The sequence below is a fragment of the Salvia hispanica genome, chromosome 5 (genome assembly GCF_029641045.1).
Source record: "Salvia hispanica isolate PSC_SH4W2 chromosome 5, Shi_PSC_v1, whole genome shotgun sequence".
Taxonomy (NCBI): domain Eukaryota; kingdom Viridiplantae; phylum Streptophyta; class Magnoliopsida; order Lamiales; family Lamiaceae; genus Salvia; species Salvia hispanica.
Genome location: NC_142696.1, coordinates 40,277,743 through 40,297,376, shown reverse-complemented (window position 1 = coordinate 40,297,376; position 19,634 = coordinate 40,277,743). Strand labels below are relative to the sequence as shown.

The 19,634-nt window shown below is 40.1% G+C and overlaps 2 protein-coding genes and 1 pseudogene across 3 annotated transcripts; 2 read left to right on the top strand and 1 right to left on the bottom strand.

The window, feature by feature from the left end:
- The first annotated feature begins 3,416 nt into the window (after positions 1-3,416).
- Positions 3,417-6,396, top strand: LOC125189348 (putative late blight resistance protein homolog R1A-10). Its single transcript, XM_048086633.1, has 3 exons — positions 3,417-3,787; positions 4,386-4,701; positions 4,750-6,396. The coding sequence occupies exons 1-3, from the start codon at positions 3,417-3,419 to the stop codon at positions 6,394-6,396; spliced, it is 2,334 nt and encodes a 777-aa protein (XP_047942590.1).
- A 1,338-nt stretch (positions 6,397-7,734) lies between these two features.
- On the top strand, positions 7,735-15,889 carry LOC125189349 (uncharacterized; annotated as a pseudogene). The gene is made up of 15 exons (XR_016130119.1): positions 7,735-8,089; positions 8,275-8,677; positions 8,770-8,947; positions 9,035-9,174; positions 9,985-10,843; positions 11,087-11,187; positions 11,543-11,681; positions 11,755-11,823; positions 11,902-11,947; positions 12,356-12,834; positions 13,150-13,229; positions 13,830-13,965; positions 14,319-14,502; positions 15,251-15,333; positions 15,497-15,889. The product of XR_016130119.1 is annotated as an uncharacterized LOC125189349 (transcript).
- Positions 15,890-16,452: 563 nt separating this feature from the next.
- On the bottom strand, positions 16,453-18,137 carry LOC125187636 (uncharacterized). The gene is made up of 4 exons (XM_048084258.2): positions 17,950-18,137; positions 17,468-17,788; positions 17,053-17,160; positions 16,453-16,949 (listed from the first exon to the last, which is right to left on the bottom strand). The coding sequence occupies exons 2-4, from the start codon at positions 17,783-17,785 to the stop codon at positions 16,653-16,655; spliced, it is 723 nt and encodes a 240-aa protein (XP_047940215.1). The 5' UTR covers positions 17,786-17,788; positions 17,950-18,137; the 3' UTR covers positions 16,453-16,652.
- Positions 18,138-19,634: the final 1,497 nt, after the last annotated feature.

The following is a 19,634-nucleotide window of genomic DNA, read 5'->3' as shown; positions in this document are numbered from 1 at the left end:
AAGTTAGTATGAAGTATTAGCGGAAAGACAAAAAAAATAAGATTAAACCCACATAATCAGAGCCTAAAAGCATGGCTCTGATACCAGTTGTTGAGGATAATCGCAGCGGAAAATGCAAAACAAATAAATCCACATAAGAATCTATTTAGGTGATTATGTGGGTCGATTCAATTTCATGCTTGAACATGTAGAGACATATAATTGCGCAATTAATCACATAATTTAATTTAAATTATGTTGTTGAATACTTACAACAATGATTCTCCAAAGAATCGAAGTGGCTTGCTACTTCTCCACGTGTAGATCTTGTAGCTTGATTGTGAATGCAAGACCAAAGATCTTCTAACCTATGACCCTTAACTCTATAGATCTAAATTCCTTGTGGGAGGAATCTCTTAGAAATTATAAGAATCTTGAAGGAGAAGACAAGAAAGCGGAGGCTAGGGTTTGTGATTCATGTGTGTCTCCTCCTTACATTCTTATTTATAGAGTTTATGATGGGCTAGGTTAGGGATCTATGGGGCTTGGATTGGGCCTCCCCAATTGGACCTTCTTTACTAATTAAATTATAACCCATAATTTAATATAAGGCCAATGGAATATTTCTTGTGCCACTATAGAAGAAATATTGACCGCTCATCCAATCCGTGATTACAAGCAATCCGGGTTAACCTCTTTAATATATTATTTCCCGTGTCTAAGACTTTCTATATCCATTAATTAATTTGTAGTCTGCTATAGACTTTAAATTAATTAATATCTTTATTTCCAAGAGTTTGTCTAGTACGAGATGTGTATTAAAAATATACTTTTCCTTTTCTATTTATTCTTGGATTAAATCCAAATCGGCCGGGTTTTCGAATAATAGAACTTCTCTCGAACACCTCTTGGGGATATAGTCAAACCGCGCAGGCACACGATTCAATGTAATAATAAAACTGACACCATACTAGTTATTAATTACTACTACCCAAGATATCAGGAATATTGGGTTACGAAAAACCCGCACCTATTGATAAGTCAAAGCAGCGTGTGATTAAATAACGTGTGTCCTATATTATTACAAAGATTAGGAAATATTAAATCTCCAAGACATCGTCTTACAGTAGATAGCAACAAAGACGTGTCTATACTTTAGATCCATTCAATGCTATACCACACCAGTGTCACTAGTCATTCTCAAGGTAAAGACGACTTTCGGATGGACACTGCAACCTTTCACGATAGGTAGCCAAAGCCTATCTAGGTTGTGAAAAAGTTTTACTTCTACAAGGTACCGGTTGGGCCACCTACTGTGATGACCTGTTCCACGACCCAACCTTCAATGTAGAAGACTTAGACTGATTTTACTTTCCAGCGTTTTAATTATATAATTTAATATATAATTAAATACGGTCAATACCCATTAAAGTAAAATACACAGTGTGAAGAAAACATTTATTATTCTCATTAAATGAAGAGTGTTTACAATATACAAGCAATTTATCAAATTCAAAAACTCGAAAAATGCTTTTTAGTATATATGTTCCAACATGTCCACCGCCGAGCAGTGATTGATCGGGATCACGTAGCTGCACATCAGCGGCTATATGACGACTACTTCGCTCCGAACCCGCGGTTTCCAGCAAATATGTTCACGCGGCGTTTTCGAATGCGCAGGGAGTTGTTTATGCGTATCGTTGACGCTTTGGAGCGTCGATATCTTTATTTCCGCTTCAGGCACGATACGGCTGGCAGACCCGGCCACACCCCTATCTAAAAGTGCACGGTGGCAATCAGACAGTTGGCCTACGGAGGCGCGACAGGCATGTGGGATGAGTACCTCCTCATCGGTGAGACGACTTCTTTGGAATGTCTGAAGTTTTTCTGTCAATGCGTGATTCAAATTTTCGGTGAGCAATACCTTCGAAGCCCTACCCCCCAAGATTGTCAGGATCTGATGCAGATGTACGGGGAGCAGCATGGGTTCCCCAGGATGTTAGGCAGCATAGATTGTATGCATTGAGAGTGGAAGAACTGTCCAACTGCCTGGAAAGGGGCCTACACGACCGGCTACAAGGGAAAGAATCCCACGATGATCCTCGAGGCCGTAGCTGATTACCGGCTGTGGATCTGGCATGCGTATTTTGGGGTAGCCGGGTCGAACAACGACCTCAACGTCCTCAACTCGTCGCCCCTCTTCAACGAGAAGTGTCAGGACATCGGTCCAACCGTCTCATTTATGGCCAACGGCAACCGGCATGATATGGGCTACTACTTGGCGGATGAGATATATCCTAGGTGGCCTGTCTTTGTGAAGACGATCAGGCACGCGGCGGATGACAAGAAGGCCTACTTTGCGGAACGGCAGGAGTCGGCGCGCAAGGACGTGGAGCGCCCATTTGGTGTGCTCCAGTCTCGATGGGCGGCAATTAAGGGTCCAACGCGTTTGTAGGATGTCAAATGCGTTGCTGATATAATGTACGCCTGCATTATCATGCACAACATGATCGTCGAAGACGAAGGCATACAACTGACTAGTTGGGCCAATGACGATAAAGCCGATCCAAGCCACGGAACGGCCACCCCTAGCGTACGCCGTGGGGTACCTCACGATGAAGTCGGCCGCCTCCAGGAATATGCCGACATGTGCCAAGTGGATGCTCATATTCAACTCCAAAATGATATAATTGAAGAGTTGTGGGCACAGGAGACTGCACGGGGATAGTTTTTTTTTCTTTATTATGTAATTTATTTTTTTAAATGAATGTACTTTTTTTTAATGCAATTAATGAATTTTCCCGTATATGTCCCGTAAATTTAATTTCGTAATTTAATCGTAAATTTAATTCCGTAAATGTAGTTGTTTTTGAATTATTTTTATTGCGGCTGGCCTATGGCTGACCTATTTGAGTAAATGCTGACGTGACAGGTGGATTTTTAGTGCTGATGATGTGGCTGAGAGAGAAAGTGGTTAGCCAATGGTTGACCTATTCTTATTGTGGATGCTCTTATAGTTCCGCTGCAGGCGAACAAGTACTGCATAAATGGAGAAAGCTGGCCATCCGTTACCTATCATTGAGTTGACTGTATTCGCTATTTTTCGTTCTTCTTCTTCTTCATCATTCACCCTGAGCTAGAGAGAGGAACAAAAGATGTCTTTTGCAGCGGTCAATTTTCTCAAGCGCGAGATTGAGGATCTTCTAACCTCTCATGGGAATTCGCTTGCTGCTCCGTCTCGGGAAATCTTGCAATTCGCAATCACAGAAATGGATTCCTTGCAACAAATCACCAAAAGATTAATACCTTGGAGCAGAACAGATACTACGTTCAGATACCAAGTATCTAGGTTAAATAATGAGGTCAAACAAATTGCGGAACAATCTGAAGAGCAGATTATACACAAAATACATCAAGGATTGGTTCAATTGAAAACGATGGGGGAGAAATACGTCCAACAATTGTACATCTCTTCGCCCAAGGAGGATGAAGAAGATGAAGGTGATGTTCATTGCGCTGAAAAGATGGTTGGATTAGTTTACGAGTTCAATAAACTCAAACATAGGCTCAGAATCAGCTGGTTGAAGAGCACGCAAGTAACTGCCCTAGTTGGGATGACTGGCATCGGCAAAACTACTCTGGCTGGGAAGCTTCTCGAAGATCCGAAAACGGAGGAACACTTCGACTGTCGTGTGTGGGTGACAGTAGGCAAAGAATGCCGATTCAAGGAGATTCCAAGGCGAATTCTGGCAGCAGAGGCGGACCTACACTCATTGATGGGGGATCCTTGGAACCCCCAACAATTCGCGTTATTACTATATTATACGTATGCATACATTACAAAATGAGTTCACTCTTTAGCTTAGTTGGCTTGGGAAGCTGCCTTGCACCACCAGAGCATGAGATCGAATTCCACCAGCCCCACTTTCGTTTTTGGCCATTTTCATAAATTTTCTTATATTAATTCATATCTCTCTAGTAAACAATTTATTTTTATGATTCCCATAGTAAATTCTTAGCTACTAATTAATTTATTTATACATTTTTTATTTTCTCACTATAGTAATTTTATTATGTAAATATTCTTATTTGTAAGATTATAAAGAAATGTATCATTAGTTTATATTGTTCATTCTTAAATTATTTTTCTCTCATCATCCATCTCTATCTCGTAGCTCTATAATGTTATTATCGGATTGTTTATGACCTCGTTGACACTAAAAACATACACAATTGTTAATACTCATTCATCCGTGAAAAATATTCTCATTAATGGACGACACGAGTTTTAATTCGTAATAGGTAAAGTATATAAATTAGGAATGACTTTCTATTTGTAGTATGAGCCTAATTTTGGTAGACAAACGGAAATAAAAAGATGAAACAATTTGTACTGTGGACGAAAGAAATACTAGTAATTTGGACCCCCCAGTATCAAAATCCTGCGTCCGCCACTGTCTGGCAGAGTTGAATGGTGAGACCGTTGAGGTTGAGGAAGGAGATGAAGATGTAATAGCTGTGCAGTTGAAAGAGAGCTTGAAGGGTAAGAGATACCTCATTGTGCTGGATGATGTCTGGGACAGGCATCCTTCGTTTCGATACGAGAGAAATGAACTGAAAAGTGCTCTACAGGACGTGACAAATGGAAGCCAAGTTGTCTTCACGACAAGGCTGCAGCAGCTGGATGATTATGGTTCTAGGCTTTCCACGGATGGGATGAGGGTGAGATTGTTGAACGATGAAGAAAGTTAGGATCTTCTCCGTGAGAAGGTGTTTGGTGAAGAGCCGTGCTCTTTCCAACTCGAGAAGATTGGGAAGAAAATCGCGAAGAAATGTGATGGATTACCTCTCATGATTGTCGCGATTGCTAACCTGTTAGCCGAAGAGGACAAGACTGTGGAATGCTGGGGTGAGATTGCAGCTCATAAGAATCATCCTATTTTCATGGATGCATATGATGATATATCAAAGGTGTTACTTCCGAGTTACAAGTACTTACCTCGCCTTCTGCAAATGTGTTTTCTCTACATGGGAGTTTTCCCTCGGAATGATCACGTATCACGATCCAAGCTCATGAACATGTGGAGTGTAGACGGATTTCTAGAAGAAAATGCAGATGAATCTCTATATCCTAGTGCAGAGAAGTGTTTGGATGAGCTTGTTTCAAATAGTCTTGTCACGATCCACCAAACCACCCTAGATGATTCCGGGCGACTGGGCGCTAAACAGATCAAAAAGTGTGGCCTGCATTCTTCTCTATGGCACTTGTCTAACCAAGAAGCAACGAAGATCAAGTTTTCTTATGTCTTGAAAACTAGCAATGATGCTTTCGATGAAGGAGTTGAAAGCCAATGCAGGCTATCCTTCCACAACAACATTCTATTTGGCATCAGAGAAGTGTGTGAATCAGTGGAGGAGAAGTGTGCATCAACTGCACATTCCCTCCTGTGTTATGGGCCATATCAGAAATACCAAGTGCCAATATGTTCTGGTTTGGCATTGCTTCGGAAACTTGATGCTCTTACAATCCATTTCTACGAGTTCCCAATGGAGGTTCTGGAATTAGTTCAAATAAGATACTTAGCCCTCACTTTGAACGGGGAGCTCCCTTCTTCGATATCCCAACTCTCAAGCCTCGAGTTCTTGATTGTCAATCAACATCTGAGCATCAAGTCCGGTGAAGGCCCGATGCACCTGCCTAAGGAGATATGGGATATGAAGGAACTGAAGCAACTTCAGGTCATTGGCAGTGACTTGCCAGATCCTTGCGGCGCTTCCTTAGAAAGCTTGTTGACTCTTTCAGGTGTAAGTGCTGAGAGTTGCAATGTGACCGTTTTAAAATCAGTTCCTAATCTGAAGAAATTAGGGATTCAGATTAGTTTGGAAGATGATGATATTGGTAGCCCCTTATATGTGTTTAATCACATTCCCCATCTTACGAACCTAAGATCACTCAAATGTGTCATAACGAATCCTGAGGTGGTTGTTCCCGTGCTCGCTCCAATGTCCATTTTCCCACGAAATTTGACAAAGTTGAACTTGAGTGGGATGGGATATCCCTGGAAAGAAACGAGCAAGATTTCTTCACTGCCGTGCCTTCAGGTGCTCAAATTGCGAAGCTATGCTTTTCAAGGTCCAGAGTGGGAAGTAGAAGAGGGTGCATTCAGTTTTCTTACATTTCTTATTATTGAAGACACTGATCTGGAGGACTGGAAAATCGGACGGGGAAGCTTTGATGACCTTGAAACACTGACCATGAAACATTGTTACAATCTGGAAAGGATTCATGGGGAATTTGGAGGCTTTCTTGGAGGTATTAAGCTAATCGACTGTGATCCTTCATGTGCAGAGCAGATGATGAAGGCTACTCAAGATTGGAAAGTAGATGTTCATTCTTCATGGGATGACAAGAAATGACCTCAAGCTCAATGAGAAGTGTTTTCATCTATCCAAAGCCATTTAAGTTACATGTAAAGTGAGTTGTTTAGTATATATGATTGGTATTTTCAGTTGGCTTTCCTAGCAAATTCGACAGTGAAATATTACTTGATTGATCATGTGTTTGTAAAGGGGCAGTTACCTTTTGCAAAATCCTCATTTAACAATCTTACAGATGCAGGAGTTGCTCCTTTGTGATCTTGACTCTTGAGTTTCTTTGCAATTACTGAAAGGGGAAATGAAGAAAAAGATAGTACTTAAATTGTGATGGCATTCATGCTAATTGCTAACAAAGTACTAATAATCACACCAGAAGATTTTTCAATGAATGACTAGTGTTATATTGTTGAGCAAATTATAAAGAACAAGTGACCTTAACAACTGGGCAACAGAATTTATGATTGAACATTCAGTCACTGACATTAAATTTGCCAGAAGCCAGCCAAGGTGCCGTCTTGATGTATTTCTAATTCAAAAATATGCAAACTTTCTCCTAAATGTACAGAAAATGCTCAATACACAAAATTTCACCTAGTATAGCATCTACATAGAGATGGAACGGGAAATTGTGTGTCTGCATTGAATACTACATATAAAAAAAAAAAAAAAAAGATAATTGCGGTATAAAACAAAAATTTCCACATCTCACATAATCATGGGCCAAATCAGCATTTCAACGTCTCTCAGCACTAAATTGAAATAATGAACGAGAAGAAAACGCAGATGATTACCTATTTAATCAGACCACACACGAATTAGCTCCGCTTCCTCGTTCGAAAAATAGCCAAACTTAATCTGGATGAAAATGTAAGCACCTCCATCACCTTCTGATTGCTCAATTGAAGCGAAGATTTAGCTGAGCTCCATCTCTTAAATCGATTTGGCTCCGATTGAAAGATGTAACTGAACCCCATTTCTCAAATCAGTTTGGAACCCCCATTTGGAGATGAGAAAACAGATTTGAGAGATGGAATTCAGAAATACCTTCAATTTTACGGATCACTGCATCGATTCGTCCATGAAATGTATACAAACTAGAAAACAAGCCACTGAAAATGTTCAAGACGAAGTTTATGACTGTGAATATTAGAAGATCATTATACTATATCAAATGGGAATTTTGACCCCTTGGATTAACAGCATACGTGGCTCAATCTGGAGCTAAGTGACTACTAATTGCTAGTTAACAGGCTAACTACCTTATTAATCCTTTCAATGGCAAGGGTAAAATCGTCAATTCAGTCCCGACGGTTATAACAGTCCCCAGGATTTTCCTTTTTCTCCCTCTCATTCATGCTCCCCACAAACTGGCAGCCAAGACTAGAACAAGAAAGAGAGAGAAGCTAGGAGAAATCATCCGACTCATAGTTACTCGCAGTTTGGATTCAGGAAATGCTTCAATTTTGTTTTCTTGTCATCCGAAATTCAAAGAAAAACTGGCGGAATCGTTTGTGCATTTCAGAAAGATTACTTTTGGATTCTGACGCTGTGTTTAGATCATTCAGTAGTTTCTCAGCCATTAAATTCACTTGTAGTTGAGAGAACGGGAGATTTTAGGGTTTGCAAATCATGAGTAAAGCGATGGAGAGTATACAGCATCTTATTGAAGAAGCTAAGCTTCGAGCTGTGTGGTGGACTCTCTGCATATTCGCAGTGTCTTACTTCTTGACGCGTAAGTACTTGAATTCCTTTCCACTTTTCTTTAATTTCATCATCTTGCATCGGTTTTCCATTGAGCGATTGAGTTTTGATTCATTTGATCATGTTTTATGATATGCTTGTAAGATAACTCAATGCGTGTTCTACGCTCTTTTGTTTTCCTGTAACTAAGTGAGCTGCGTGTAATGTTACTTGCAGATAGTAGTAAATCAATGCTAATGAATATTCCCATAGCCATACTCTTGATCTCTGGACTGAGACTTCTGTTAAATGAGGTGGAATTCCGATGGAAGGTTCGGAATAACAGGACAGCATCGTACTTATCACATTTACAAAATAAGCAGCTATCAGTAAATGATTCTCGGCTGACTACTCCGGCACCCCCCAAAAAGTGGAAAAGAAAAATAGATTCGCCTCTTGTGGAAGCTGCTATTGAGGATTTTGTCAACAAACTTTTACATGATTTCGTCACAGATTTATGGTATTCTGGAATTACCCCTGACAGAGAGGCGCCAGAACTAATGCATGCTATAACCATGGATTTTCTTGGAGAAGTATCTGCTAGAATCAAAGAATCAAACCTTGTTGACCTGTTGACAAGGTATTGTCAGTCTTGTATATGTGTAGTTTGAATGGTGTAAGCTGAATAATATTGATGATGAGCAAGTGACCTTTCTTTCTGCGATCCTCCAGGGATGTAGCAAACCTGATAGGCGAGCACCTTGATCTCTTCAGAAGGAACCAGGACACTATTGGTGCGGATGTTATGGGAACATTGTCTTCTGAGGAAAGGGATGAAAGATTGAAACACCATCTCCTGGCCTCTAAGGAGCTTCATCCTGCTTTGATATCACCAGAGAGTGAATACAAGGTGTGAAAGTGTTCTAATTCAGAAGGATTACTTGCTTTACTATTTTTTCCTTGTTTCTTGGTTAATATTTTATGATATCTATTTTAGGTTCTTCAGCGGCTGATGTCTGGAGTTTTGGTGGTTGTGCTGAGATCAAGGGAAGCTCAATGCCCTCTAGTCCGCTGCATAACTCGCGAACTCTTAACTTGTTTGGTGGTGCAACCCCTTATGAATTTCGCAAGTCCCTTGTAAGATGCTATTTCTCCATGTTCTTTTTTACTTAGAATAGAGTTGGTTTATGCTACCTATCCATGTAAAGAATTTTTAGTCTCAGATGGTTTGGATCGGCCCATCACACGATGTTATGCAGAAATAACTTGTTTGGTGGTGCAACCCCTTATGAATTTCGCAAGTCCCTCGTAAGATGCTATTTCTCTATGTTCGTTTTACTAAGAACAGAGTTGGTTTATGCTTCTTATCCATGCAAAGAATATTTAGTCTGGATCGGTCCATCACACGATGTTATGCAGAAAGTGATGTTATGTTAACATTAAAATTATGCAAAAGCATATTTTGCCTGATATAGCATGTTGGCAATAACTAGAGAGCTGTGATACATTTATTTTGAAATAAATAAATATGTCTACCTGAAGGATTAGGAAGCAAATAATGTCATGGAGCATGGAGACTTTGAATCTAGTTGTGTACTATTTGACAAATGTATCGATACACTGTGAGTGGCCAACAATTGTAAATTGTAATGAATAACTTACTCAAGAAAGCTAGCGTATAATTCAATTCTATCAGTTTGTTAAGACTAGTTAAAAATTGTAGGTAATCCTAAAACATTGATTTGGCTGTATGGGTTTATTCCTTATATTAGATGTTATTGTAACTTTTGTTTTGGAGAGCTCCTGTTTGGTTATAATGGTTGCCATTCTAATTCATGCTATGATCCATTTACGTAGGTTTTTAATTGCTACTTACTTGTGTACAACAAGGTTTATGCTACTCCCCATTGGAATCTTATGATTTCACACCCCCCCCCCCCCTCTCAGGTATATTAATGAGTTAATTGAATATATTGTCCTTGCGTACAACAAGAAGGAGTCAAGGGAGTCCTCCAGCGATCAGTCGTCTAACATGGGGGGTCATAACCCTGAACACCAAGTTTCGAGTGAACTTGGTCAAAGCAGTGAATCAAATTTGAGAAAAATACCGTCTTTGAACAATGAAGAGACTAGTTTATCGTTGGCTTGACTGGATCATGACAAGGTACTAGAGACAGGTAACTCAGACGATTCTTTATCTAGCACGACTGAGGATGAAATAACTCATATGCGACATGGTGAGTGGGCTAAACCATTTGAAGCTGCAACTCAGAGAGGAGCAGATGTTCTTATGCCTGAAACTCTTGAAAACATGCTGACTAGTGGAATTAACTACAAAAATAAAATCCAGAAAAAAGCTGCTCTAGGAGTTCCGGACTACTTAAGTGGCCCATATGAGTTGGTGACTGAAGTACCCAAACAGAAGCCTGGAAATTATCCTCAAATAGAAGAAAATGTTTCAATGCAGCTACCACCCAAACAGAAGCCCATGCAGGAATCTTACTCCACTGGTTTGAATATTGATGCTTTAAGCCATTCCCAAGAGCATAATATGGAAGTGGTTCCAAAAGGAACACCTTCTGTGCATGAAGTGGAAAACAGAAATGAGATCATAATGCCAAACAGCACCCCTGCCTTTACAGTTCAGTCAAACCTGGAAGACATGTATACAAGTGAAGGCAGCACACCTATCATTGATGAGTTCTACAGTGCAGATGGTAAAAAAGTTAATGTACATAACCTGATGAGCAAAATGGACATTGTATTACGTTGTGAAGGACTGCATGCTTCAAAGCTTAGATGTCAGGTATGGCAGAGATTTCTTTCTGTGGTGCACATATTTACCGAATTTGAACTTGTATACATTGAACAAGACTAATAAGTACTCCAATAATTATTCAAGAAAAAGTAGCTTTACAGGATTCATATGATACATTATCTGTTTCTTGATCAAGGCTTGAACTTGTCAGAGCATTTCCAGACTACCTTTATTTACTGTTGCCTAGTGATAAGCTATACCATAGATGATGAGAGATCTTTGAGGCTGCAGGTAAATGGAGCATACTTTCAGAAACTTGGTTCGAAATCTTTTGCAGTTTACTTGATCGCTGTTACAGATGCTGACGGCATCACTTGGTTTGTGAAAAGGAGGTAGGTCATGTCACTATGTTGACAACATATTGCTGCTTCGTCTTGCAATTATGAACTACTTAGCCAGACGGCTTTCTGTCCTAGTCAGATTCTTTATTCTTCTATTCATAAAAAGGAAAAATGCGGGTGTTTTTTGTCTTCCTTGTTATTCTTGATGATGCAATTTGGATTCTGACAGTGTTAAAAAAGTTGAATTAAAAAACACTAACAGCTAGGCCATCACCTGATATGGTACCCAATGAGATTTAGATCCCTGCTTGCAACTGCATTGGCTTCATGACCTGGGATGTAATGTACTCAGATTTGATCACTTATAGCTCCATAGTTAATCTCTTTGCTGGGATGTAATGTACAGGTATCGAAACTTTGTGAGATTGCATAGGCATCTTAAGGATATTCCCAATTATACATTACATCTGCCTCCAAAAGGGATATTCTCTTCAAGTACAGATGATGTTCGCCACCGCTGCATTCAGCTAGACAAGTATCTTCAAGTATGATTATCATACTCCTTCTGCTACATAATCAATTTTCATGCCTACAGCCCTGATGTTCTGTCTTTAACAGGATCTCTTATCAATTGCTAATGTAGCAGAGCAACATGAAGTGTGGGATTTTCTTTGTGCTTCCTCTAATGTATGCATTTATTTGTCTGTTATAAGCATATACATTGAGTATAGTTTGTTAACTAACTCTAGTTTTTCATCAATGAAGAATTACTCCTTTGAGGAATCTTCATCTGTGATGAAGCCTCTGACAGGTATGTACCCTCTCTTGTTAGATCTTTTTCATGTCTTCAGCTGTCTATGAAAGTCCCATTAGTCTATCTGTGAGCATCCATGCTTCATTAGAATCCATAACAATAATAGCTTGTGCATCACTGTCATCCCTTGGCCGTTGTAAATTGGCTAAAGAGTTTCTTTATCAACTAAGTTAACTATAAATATAATCTAACCCTGATAATCAATTAATCCTGTACTAGGTTTGGATTTTGATGGAGTTTTGCCAAAAAACTAGATGCTTAATTTTCTTTAAGAGTGAATAATTTGTCAATTCACATTATCATGGGGGATAACATCATTCTTGTTAGTAGTATTTTGTCTTTTAAACACTTGACTTTCAATTTATAAGCAATATTCTATAATTCCCTAGTCTGTACTAAAAACAGTTAACATGGATGATGCTGTTGATGATATATTATATCAATCCAAAGGGGTTTCTGATGGCCTTATGTCAAAAGTTTCTCGCTCACCTTCATCTTCAGTTCAGCAAGGTTCTTTTGTTACAAGCAAAAATTTGGCCTGGAATGTGGACGATATAAATAAATTGGCCATCAGAAGACCTAGTATGTCAGAGTCAGCCGACAGTTTCTCAGACAACGATGCAGGTGATAAAGATCTAAACCTTTGGGATCAGGATGTAGAAGCTGCAAGCCAATCTAGAGGGTGGAATTCAGACCGTGAGTCAACCTCAAAGGGGTTACCACAGAAGGTTGTTAAACATGATACATATGACATGAACTTCCACTCAGATGAAATTCAACAAAGTTTGTGGTTGAAATCCACATCAAACTCTGACAGATATCTCGAGTCTAATCTAGCCACAACATACATTCGTCAAGATGCTCTTACTGGGGTGCCCACAGAGGTACTTCTCATTTCCTTCTTTTGTAGATTGTTAGTGCACCCTTCTCCCCATAATCTTGACAATGTTGATTCTGTTTTAGTTTTCAAGACCATATTAAAACTGATATTACTAAAATGTTCATTTGCATAAAATATCTTAAATGCACCACCATCTCAAGTCTCAGTATCCTGTAACTCTTTATTTACTACTGTAAATGGGAGACAGAGAAAGAAGAAACTAAGGCAATTGTTGCGTATGTGTCTGTTATGCAATCAATATCACTGTTTCACGGTCTTGGTTATGCATTCTCTGATTGACATTAAATGTTCCTTGCAGTGGATTCCACCAAAATTAAGTGTTCCAGTTCTGGAGTTAGTTGATAATGTATTTCAACTCAAACAAAGGGGCTGGCTGAGGTGATATTTCGTTTGCATACATTGGCTTTTTCAACCTGCTTTAGCATTAAGATATCAAATTGTTCTTATCAAAATTTTGCTATCATATATAACTATATTTAGTTTGTAATGATTTCGATCATTGAAATGACTAGTTATGTAAACTTTTTAGGTTGAAGTGAATATTCGATCACACTTGCAAGATCTGTGAGATTCAGATATTTAAAATGGCTGTGGAATTTGTGACTCATTCCTGAATTATGCTAATTTTAGCACATTGACTTCAGAACCTGCATCTACAGGCTCTCAGCTTATCTATTTTATTTCTTGTGGAAATCACACACCATACACACACACTCACTCACTCAAAAAAGATATAATGGTAAAGGGTAAAATAGAATGAGAAGAAGGAAAGGACTTCATTACAAAGAACAAAGTGATACACTGAAGTAATTGAAGCGCTTATAGCTGGTAGATCTTGAATGAGTACTCTTGAATTTATGTTTATTGAATTTATGCAATCAGTCAATGTATCCACTGACTTTTACTAATAAGAACATGTTGTCATAAATCCGATCATCCAAGCCTTAAGCCAGGCATATGTATCTTCTCTGATCGTAGGAGACAGGTATTGTGGATATCAAAACAAATATTGCAGTTCGTCATGGAAGATGCAATTGATGACTGGCTCTTGAGGAAAATCCGCAGGCTCCGTAGAGACGATGTTGTTGCACAAGGGATTCGAGCGGTCCAGGATGTAAGTTTCATTATTTTAATATGATGCTTGTGTCCTGATGTTGCATAGCTTCTACTTGTCAAGACTCTAATATTTCGTATTTGTATTCCGTATGTACAACTTGAGCTTGCAACCCCTTTCTAGTGGAATTAAATGATGAACTGGAGATTATAGCTTTTGCACTATTGATAACATATTTTTTCTTAATAATGGGATCGATAATCCCGCATAGTGAGTAGTCTATCCGTAGGTAATATCAGCGAGCAATTGTTTGTTTTCCATATAACTCAACTTTTGTTCAATATTTTGATTCTGCTCCTCTGTGTTTCCTGTTCTGAGAAGATCTCTTCTGACCCTTATCATCTTCTCATTAGATTCTCTGGCCTGAAGGCACATTCTTCAGAAAATTGGGTGCTCAAAAGAAAAATTTGAAAGCTACTCAAAAGTCTCCGCAAGCTACAAAACAACCAGGTGGTATGAGGACTACTCAATCAAGGTCTTTTGAGCGACAGCTGGAAGCTGCTCGCAGAGCTAGCTATGTGAAAAAGATGTTATTAAGTAAGTATCTTGGTATTTATTTCCTCCTGTTAAGTGAAAACATATTCATCTGCTGTATTGTATACTATGAATTCAGTTGTCCTAAGTGAGGAATGTAGTAATCAGTCGTTGCTAATTTAGCCTATAATCTGGACAAGTAATTCTGCTAAACAGCCTTCATTGTAATAGTGCTTTGACTAAATCTTCTTTGCATTTCCATATACCCCTGGATGGTCCCATATATATTCTGCCTTTCTCACATATAATAACATTTTTCTGTTGAATGTCCATGGCTTCTATTCATCTCTGTTGCATTACTCAGTGGATATTCTCATCTCACTCACACACTTGGTTTCTATAGGGTTTATCTACTTGGACGATTTGTTTCTTCCTTATCCTTTCCTGGTTATGAGAACACTTTGCCTGGAACCCCTAGTTGTCACTGTGAGATGTTAAGAGATGATTTTTCTCATCTCACTCACACACTTGGTTTCTCTAGGGTGCATCTACATGGACATTTTGTTTTTTTTTCCTTATCCTTTCCTCGTTATTAAAACACTTCCTTGACGCCCTTAGCTGTCACTATGAGATGAAGTTATGAGATGAATTTTCTGGTTAGGAAGGTTTTGGCTGGAAACTTACTAACATGTATGTGTCCTTGTTACCATTCTTATGACAGCATGATAATATTATCCAGATTTGCATTTTGATTGGCTTTCCATGCTCAAAGTGAAAATTACATATTTTATCTCATTCCCTTTCCTGGTAGATGGTGCTCCAACCACTTTAGTCAGTTTGATTGGACAAAAGCAGTACAGACAGTGCACTGGAGATCTCTACTATTTTCTTCAGGTATATCACTTATCCTCTCCTTCCTACATTGTTCATACCAAGAAGTACCTTGAGGCTGTTTTTATGCTACCTCTAGGCTTGCCTATGAGAATATGCGTGCAAGTGTGTGTTTGTTTAGTGTTACTTTTCTGGCATTAAATCTTGTTGCTCCAATGACTTGCAGTCCACAGTTTGTCTGAAGCAACTCAGTTATGGAATACTGGAACTTGTTCTGCTATCAATTTTCCCTGAGCTGCGGGAGCTTGTTTTGGATATCCACGAACAGTCGCAATCTCAACCTGTATAGAAGAAAATCTTGTTCTAACTCACCATCTGAAGATGGTCAAGCTTCTGTCATCAGTTTCAATTTTCAGGGGACACTGACTTTGGATCAGTTCCAATTTTGTTGTACAAAATGCAAGAATTTGCTGTGTACAGTTGTCTATTTTTTTGTATATTCCTCGTGAGGGATGTTTGAAAAAGAGAAGGAAAAATATCAGATTTAACCTCTGTACAACTGTTTGTTCGACATTCGAAGAGCTTTAGGTGTTTCAAATAAAAAGGTTAAGATCACCTACTCGACTTTCCCATCACAATTCACAACATTGCAGCATCACTTTGTGGCAAATGCATGCAACAAAATGTAATCTTGATATCCCAGAAATGGCAGTTGAATGAATAACTGAGAACATAAGTAGACACTGGAGAGTGGAGGGGGAGTAATGCCGGAGATTTGCTACTTCATACCACAAGTTGAGCATGTTTTCGTTTATATTAGTGCCGGAGAAGATCAACTGTATCCCTGCATCACAGGCCGTTGGAATTTTTGATCACGCAGTCGATGTTGTTGAACGAGCTCCCCATGCAAGAACCGCATCCAACTTTCTTCCAGTTGTTGAGCTCTGCAGGCTGCTCTTCTGAAACTCAAGAAGTTGCCATCACGAAAAAATTTGAACAAGATTCAGTTTCTCATGGTGAAGCTGGTCGCAGTGTGCATTGATGGTAAGCAGAGAAATCTCATCATCCTTCAGCCTAAAAAGCACGAGCTGCGCACATTTGTGACTTCTGCTTTGTTTCTACCTGTTTTCTTGGTTTTATTGAGACTGATAAAATCCTAAATCCATAGTTTCCTCTCTCAACTGACAGTAGAAAATTAAGACACAAATTCATATGTGGACAATTATGCATGTGTGTGTGCAAGGTTTGCATCTCTGCATCAAATACATTCCTCAGAATTCGTGGGACAATGCTTAGGTTGCTAATACAGTATCAAATATGCAACGTAGTAATCTCAGAAGAGGCCACTGAATGAGTTACTTAGATCGGAATAGAGGCCGTACTCAGAAGAGGCCACTGAATGAGTTACTTAGATCGGAATAGAGGCCGTAGAGGGAGTACTGCCGGAGATTTGCCACCTCGTACCACGAGTTGAGCACGTTGTAGTTCTTATCAGTGCCGGAGAAGGCCAACTGTATCCCTACATCACAACCGATAGAGCCTCCGGCGCTTCTGCAGCTGGACTTCTTGACCGCGCAGTCTGTGTTGTTGAGGCACATGACCGAGCTCCCACTGCACGACCCACACCCGAATTTCTTCCAGTACAAATTCTGCAGGGTGCCCTTTTGGAACTCAAGAACCTGCCAACATCAAATATCCACTTCAAACAACATTTTCAAACAAACTACCAACGCGGCCTTTAAATTTATGTTCATTTATCAATTAAGAAAGAAAGATTGTTACCATGGTGAAGCTGGTGACGATGTAATTGGCATCAGCGACAAATATAGGGATGGATCGAGCTGCATACTTTCGTCCAGCAAAAGCCACCATATAGCCTCCTAATTTGCTCTGAATAACAATTGAATATAACTAATTTGATCACAAAACAAACATAACTGCTACAAATGAATGATGAATCAATGCTAAAGCCACCATATAACCTCCTAATTTGCTCTGAATAACAATTGCAGATAACTAATTTGATCACAAAACATACATAACTGCTACAAATGGATGATGAATCAATGCAAAAGCCACCTATAACCTCCTAATTTGCTCTGACCAACAATAGCAGATACCTAATTTGATCACAAAACAAACATAATTGCTACAAACGAATGATGAATCAATCATAGATAAGTAGAGGAAGGCTCACAGGATCGAAGGTGGTGCTGTTGATGGTAAGCAGAGTGATCTCATCGACCTTGGGCCTGAAAACAGAGAGCTCCGCGCCGTTGATGGCGAGGGAGAGGCGAGAATCGCAGGGGGAAAGCTGAATGTCGTTGAAGAAGAAATTGTTCCTTGAAGAAAACGCGAGGCCAAAGGTGAATCCGTCGTGTTTCTGAACTTTTGTGTCCGTACATGGGCTGAATACCGGATTCGTGTCGCCGGCGTAGGCCGGAATCATCGCCATCAGCGCCAACGCCGCAATCATCATCCATGCTGCCGCCGTTGTCGCCGGATTCGGATTCATCGCCTACGATTCAATACCACAGTTATACTAATTCACGAATCATCTGGATTCAAATTGAATAAACACAACGTCCCGATGAAGATCAAAACAGAATTCCGATGAGAAAACCACATCGTATGATCAATTCATAAGGTGTTGAAAACAATAGGATTAAATTAACTCACAGAAATCAAATATGGTATCGCTATTCCTGTGATTTCCTTAAAAGAACGGCTTCTTCTTCAACCTCCAAAAATAAACTTGAAATTGGCGGTTTACGTGTTAAATTGCGGGAGAGAGAGATAATCACAGGAAATGTAGAAAATCAATGAAAAGGGAAGGGCGGGATTAAGGGGAGGTTTCTTCCTGCAACTGTAAAAGTTGAATATCTTAAATTCTTAATGTTAACTTTACGTCATAATTCGATTAAAAAATCTATTCCATTAGAGCATCCGCAACCCTGTCTCTTATCCGTCTCATCTCTTCACTATTCATGAATCTCACTGTACTTTTCAGCTCATCTGTTAACTAAGAGACAGCACCTGCATCCCTCCATCTCTTAACCATCTCTTAACTATTCATTCAATTTCATTTTTTATTTTTAATTCTAACAAATTCAATTAATAAAAACACACTTCATTAAATAAAATAAATATTAGAATTTAAAAGCCTAAAAAATAAAAAAAATACATAATTTAAAATCCTAAAAAATAAAAAAAATACATAATTAAAATACTCTAAATTAAACTATAAAAACTACTCCGCCGGCGAATCATCATCCCCCGAAGTCGGCGGTGCACCCAAGTTCCATATACCAAGTTGAGCTCTCATATACTCAATTCCGGCCATATGGGCTGAAACTTGGCCAGGAGTCATTTTTGAAAGGTCAGCCATCGTGGCGACCAGGTACATGGACATTAGGGTGTTCGAGCCCATGCCCGTGCCGGAGCCCGAGCCCGAGCCCGCCTGGCTTGATTCGCCGCAGCCCCTCCCTCTCCCTCTCGTTCTAGCCGCCTTCGCCGCCTTGTTCCCTTGCGGCCGATGTCGTGTACCGGAAGAAGACCCCCCTGCATCATCGGTTGCGTGCCCTCACGTGAGGTGTTGCCTTCGCCGCCATCACTAGACGAGTAGTGGCCACGCGCAGTGTGCTTCGTGCGTTTCACGCCCAACTCGACACCGCCAGCCCACTTTTCAAGGTGGTGGACTTGCGACCAAACATCGACATACTTGAAATCTTTACCGACGTCGTCTTTGAAGACCCGCAACGCCACTCTCAGAATGTCGGCTCCACTGGCTCTGCTCTGATAATTCGCCTCTTCTGCCCTGTATATCGCGCAAAAATTTTTGACATCTCTGTCGCATCGGTCCCAATGACTGCGGAGCATCTTCACGTTGCGGGCAATGGTCTTCTTCGGCCTTCGTGCGTTGTAAACTTCAGTGACTTTTTGCCAAAAACACTTGTTGGTTTGTTGATTCCCGACGACAGTATCGTACGAGACGTTGATCCAAGCGTCGTACAGAGTCAACGTCTCGTCTTGGCTGTATGAATGACGGGTGTCGTCTCCCACAACCTCTTCCTCCGCTTCCTCCTCTTCCTCCTCGGCATTGACGCCGAGCCTGAGGCCGATCCTGCCGGAGCCGGAGCTGGAGCCTCCACCTATTGGGCAGTCGGGCAAAGTGCGTTCAGGCGCCAAAAAATTCTCCGGAATTTGGGATAATCCCGGCAATTGGCCATTACTCGGGGGGGGGGGGGGGGAGGAACGATAGTATGCATCCACATCAAAATGTGATGTTTGAGTGGTCGAGGCTTGGGTGCCCGGCGACGAACCGGGAGTACCCAAACAGTTGTACATGCTCGCCCAATCGTCGA

Coding starts and splice junctions, on each gene's coding strand:
- LOC125189348 (XM_048086633.1), top strand. CDS start 3,417: ATGGGGGAGAAATACGTCCAACAATTGTACATCTCTTCGCCCAAGGAG. Junction 3,788..4,385: donor TGGAACCCCCAACAATTCGC/GTTATTACTATA, acceptor TGTGGACGAAAG/AAATACTAGTAATTTGGACC. Junction 4,702..4,749: donor TTTCCACGGATGGGATGAGG/GTGAGATTGTTG, acceptor CTCCGTGAGAAG/GTGTTTGGTGAAGAGCCGTG.
- LOC125187636 (XM_048084258.2), bottom strand. CDS start 17,785: ATGAATCCGAATCCGGCGACAACGGCGGCAGCATGGATGATGATTGCG. Junction 17,161..17,467: donor ACAGCACCACCTTCGATCCT/GTGAGCCTTCCT, acceptor ATTGTTATTCAG/AGCAAATTAGGAGGCTATAT. Junction 16,950..17,052: donor TCGTCACCAGCTTCACCATG/GTAACAATCTTT, acceptor TGATGTTGGCAG/GTTCTTGAGTTCCAAAAGGG.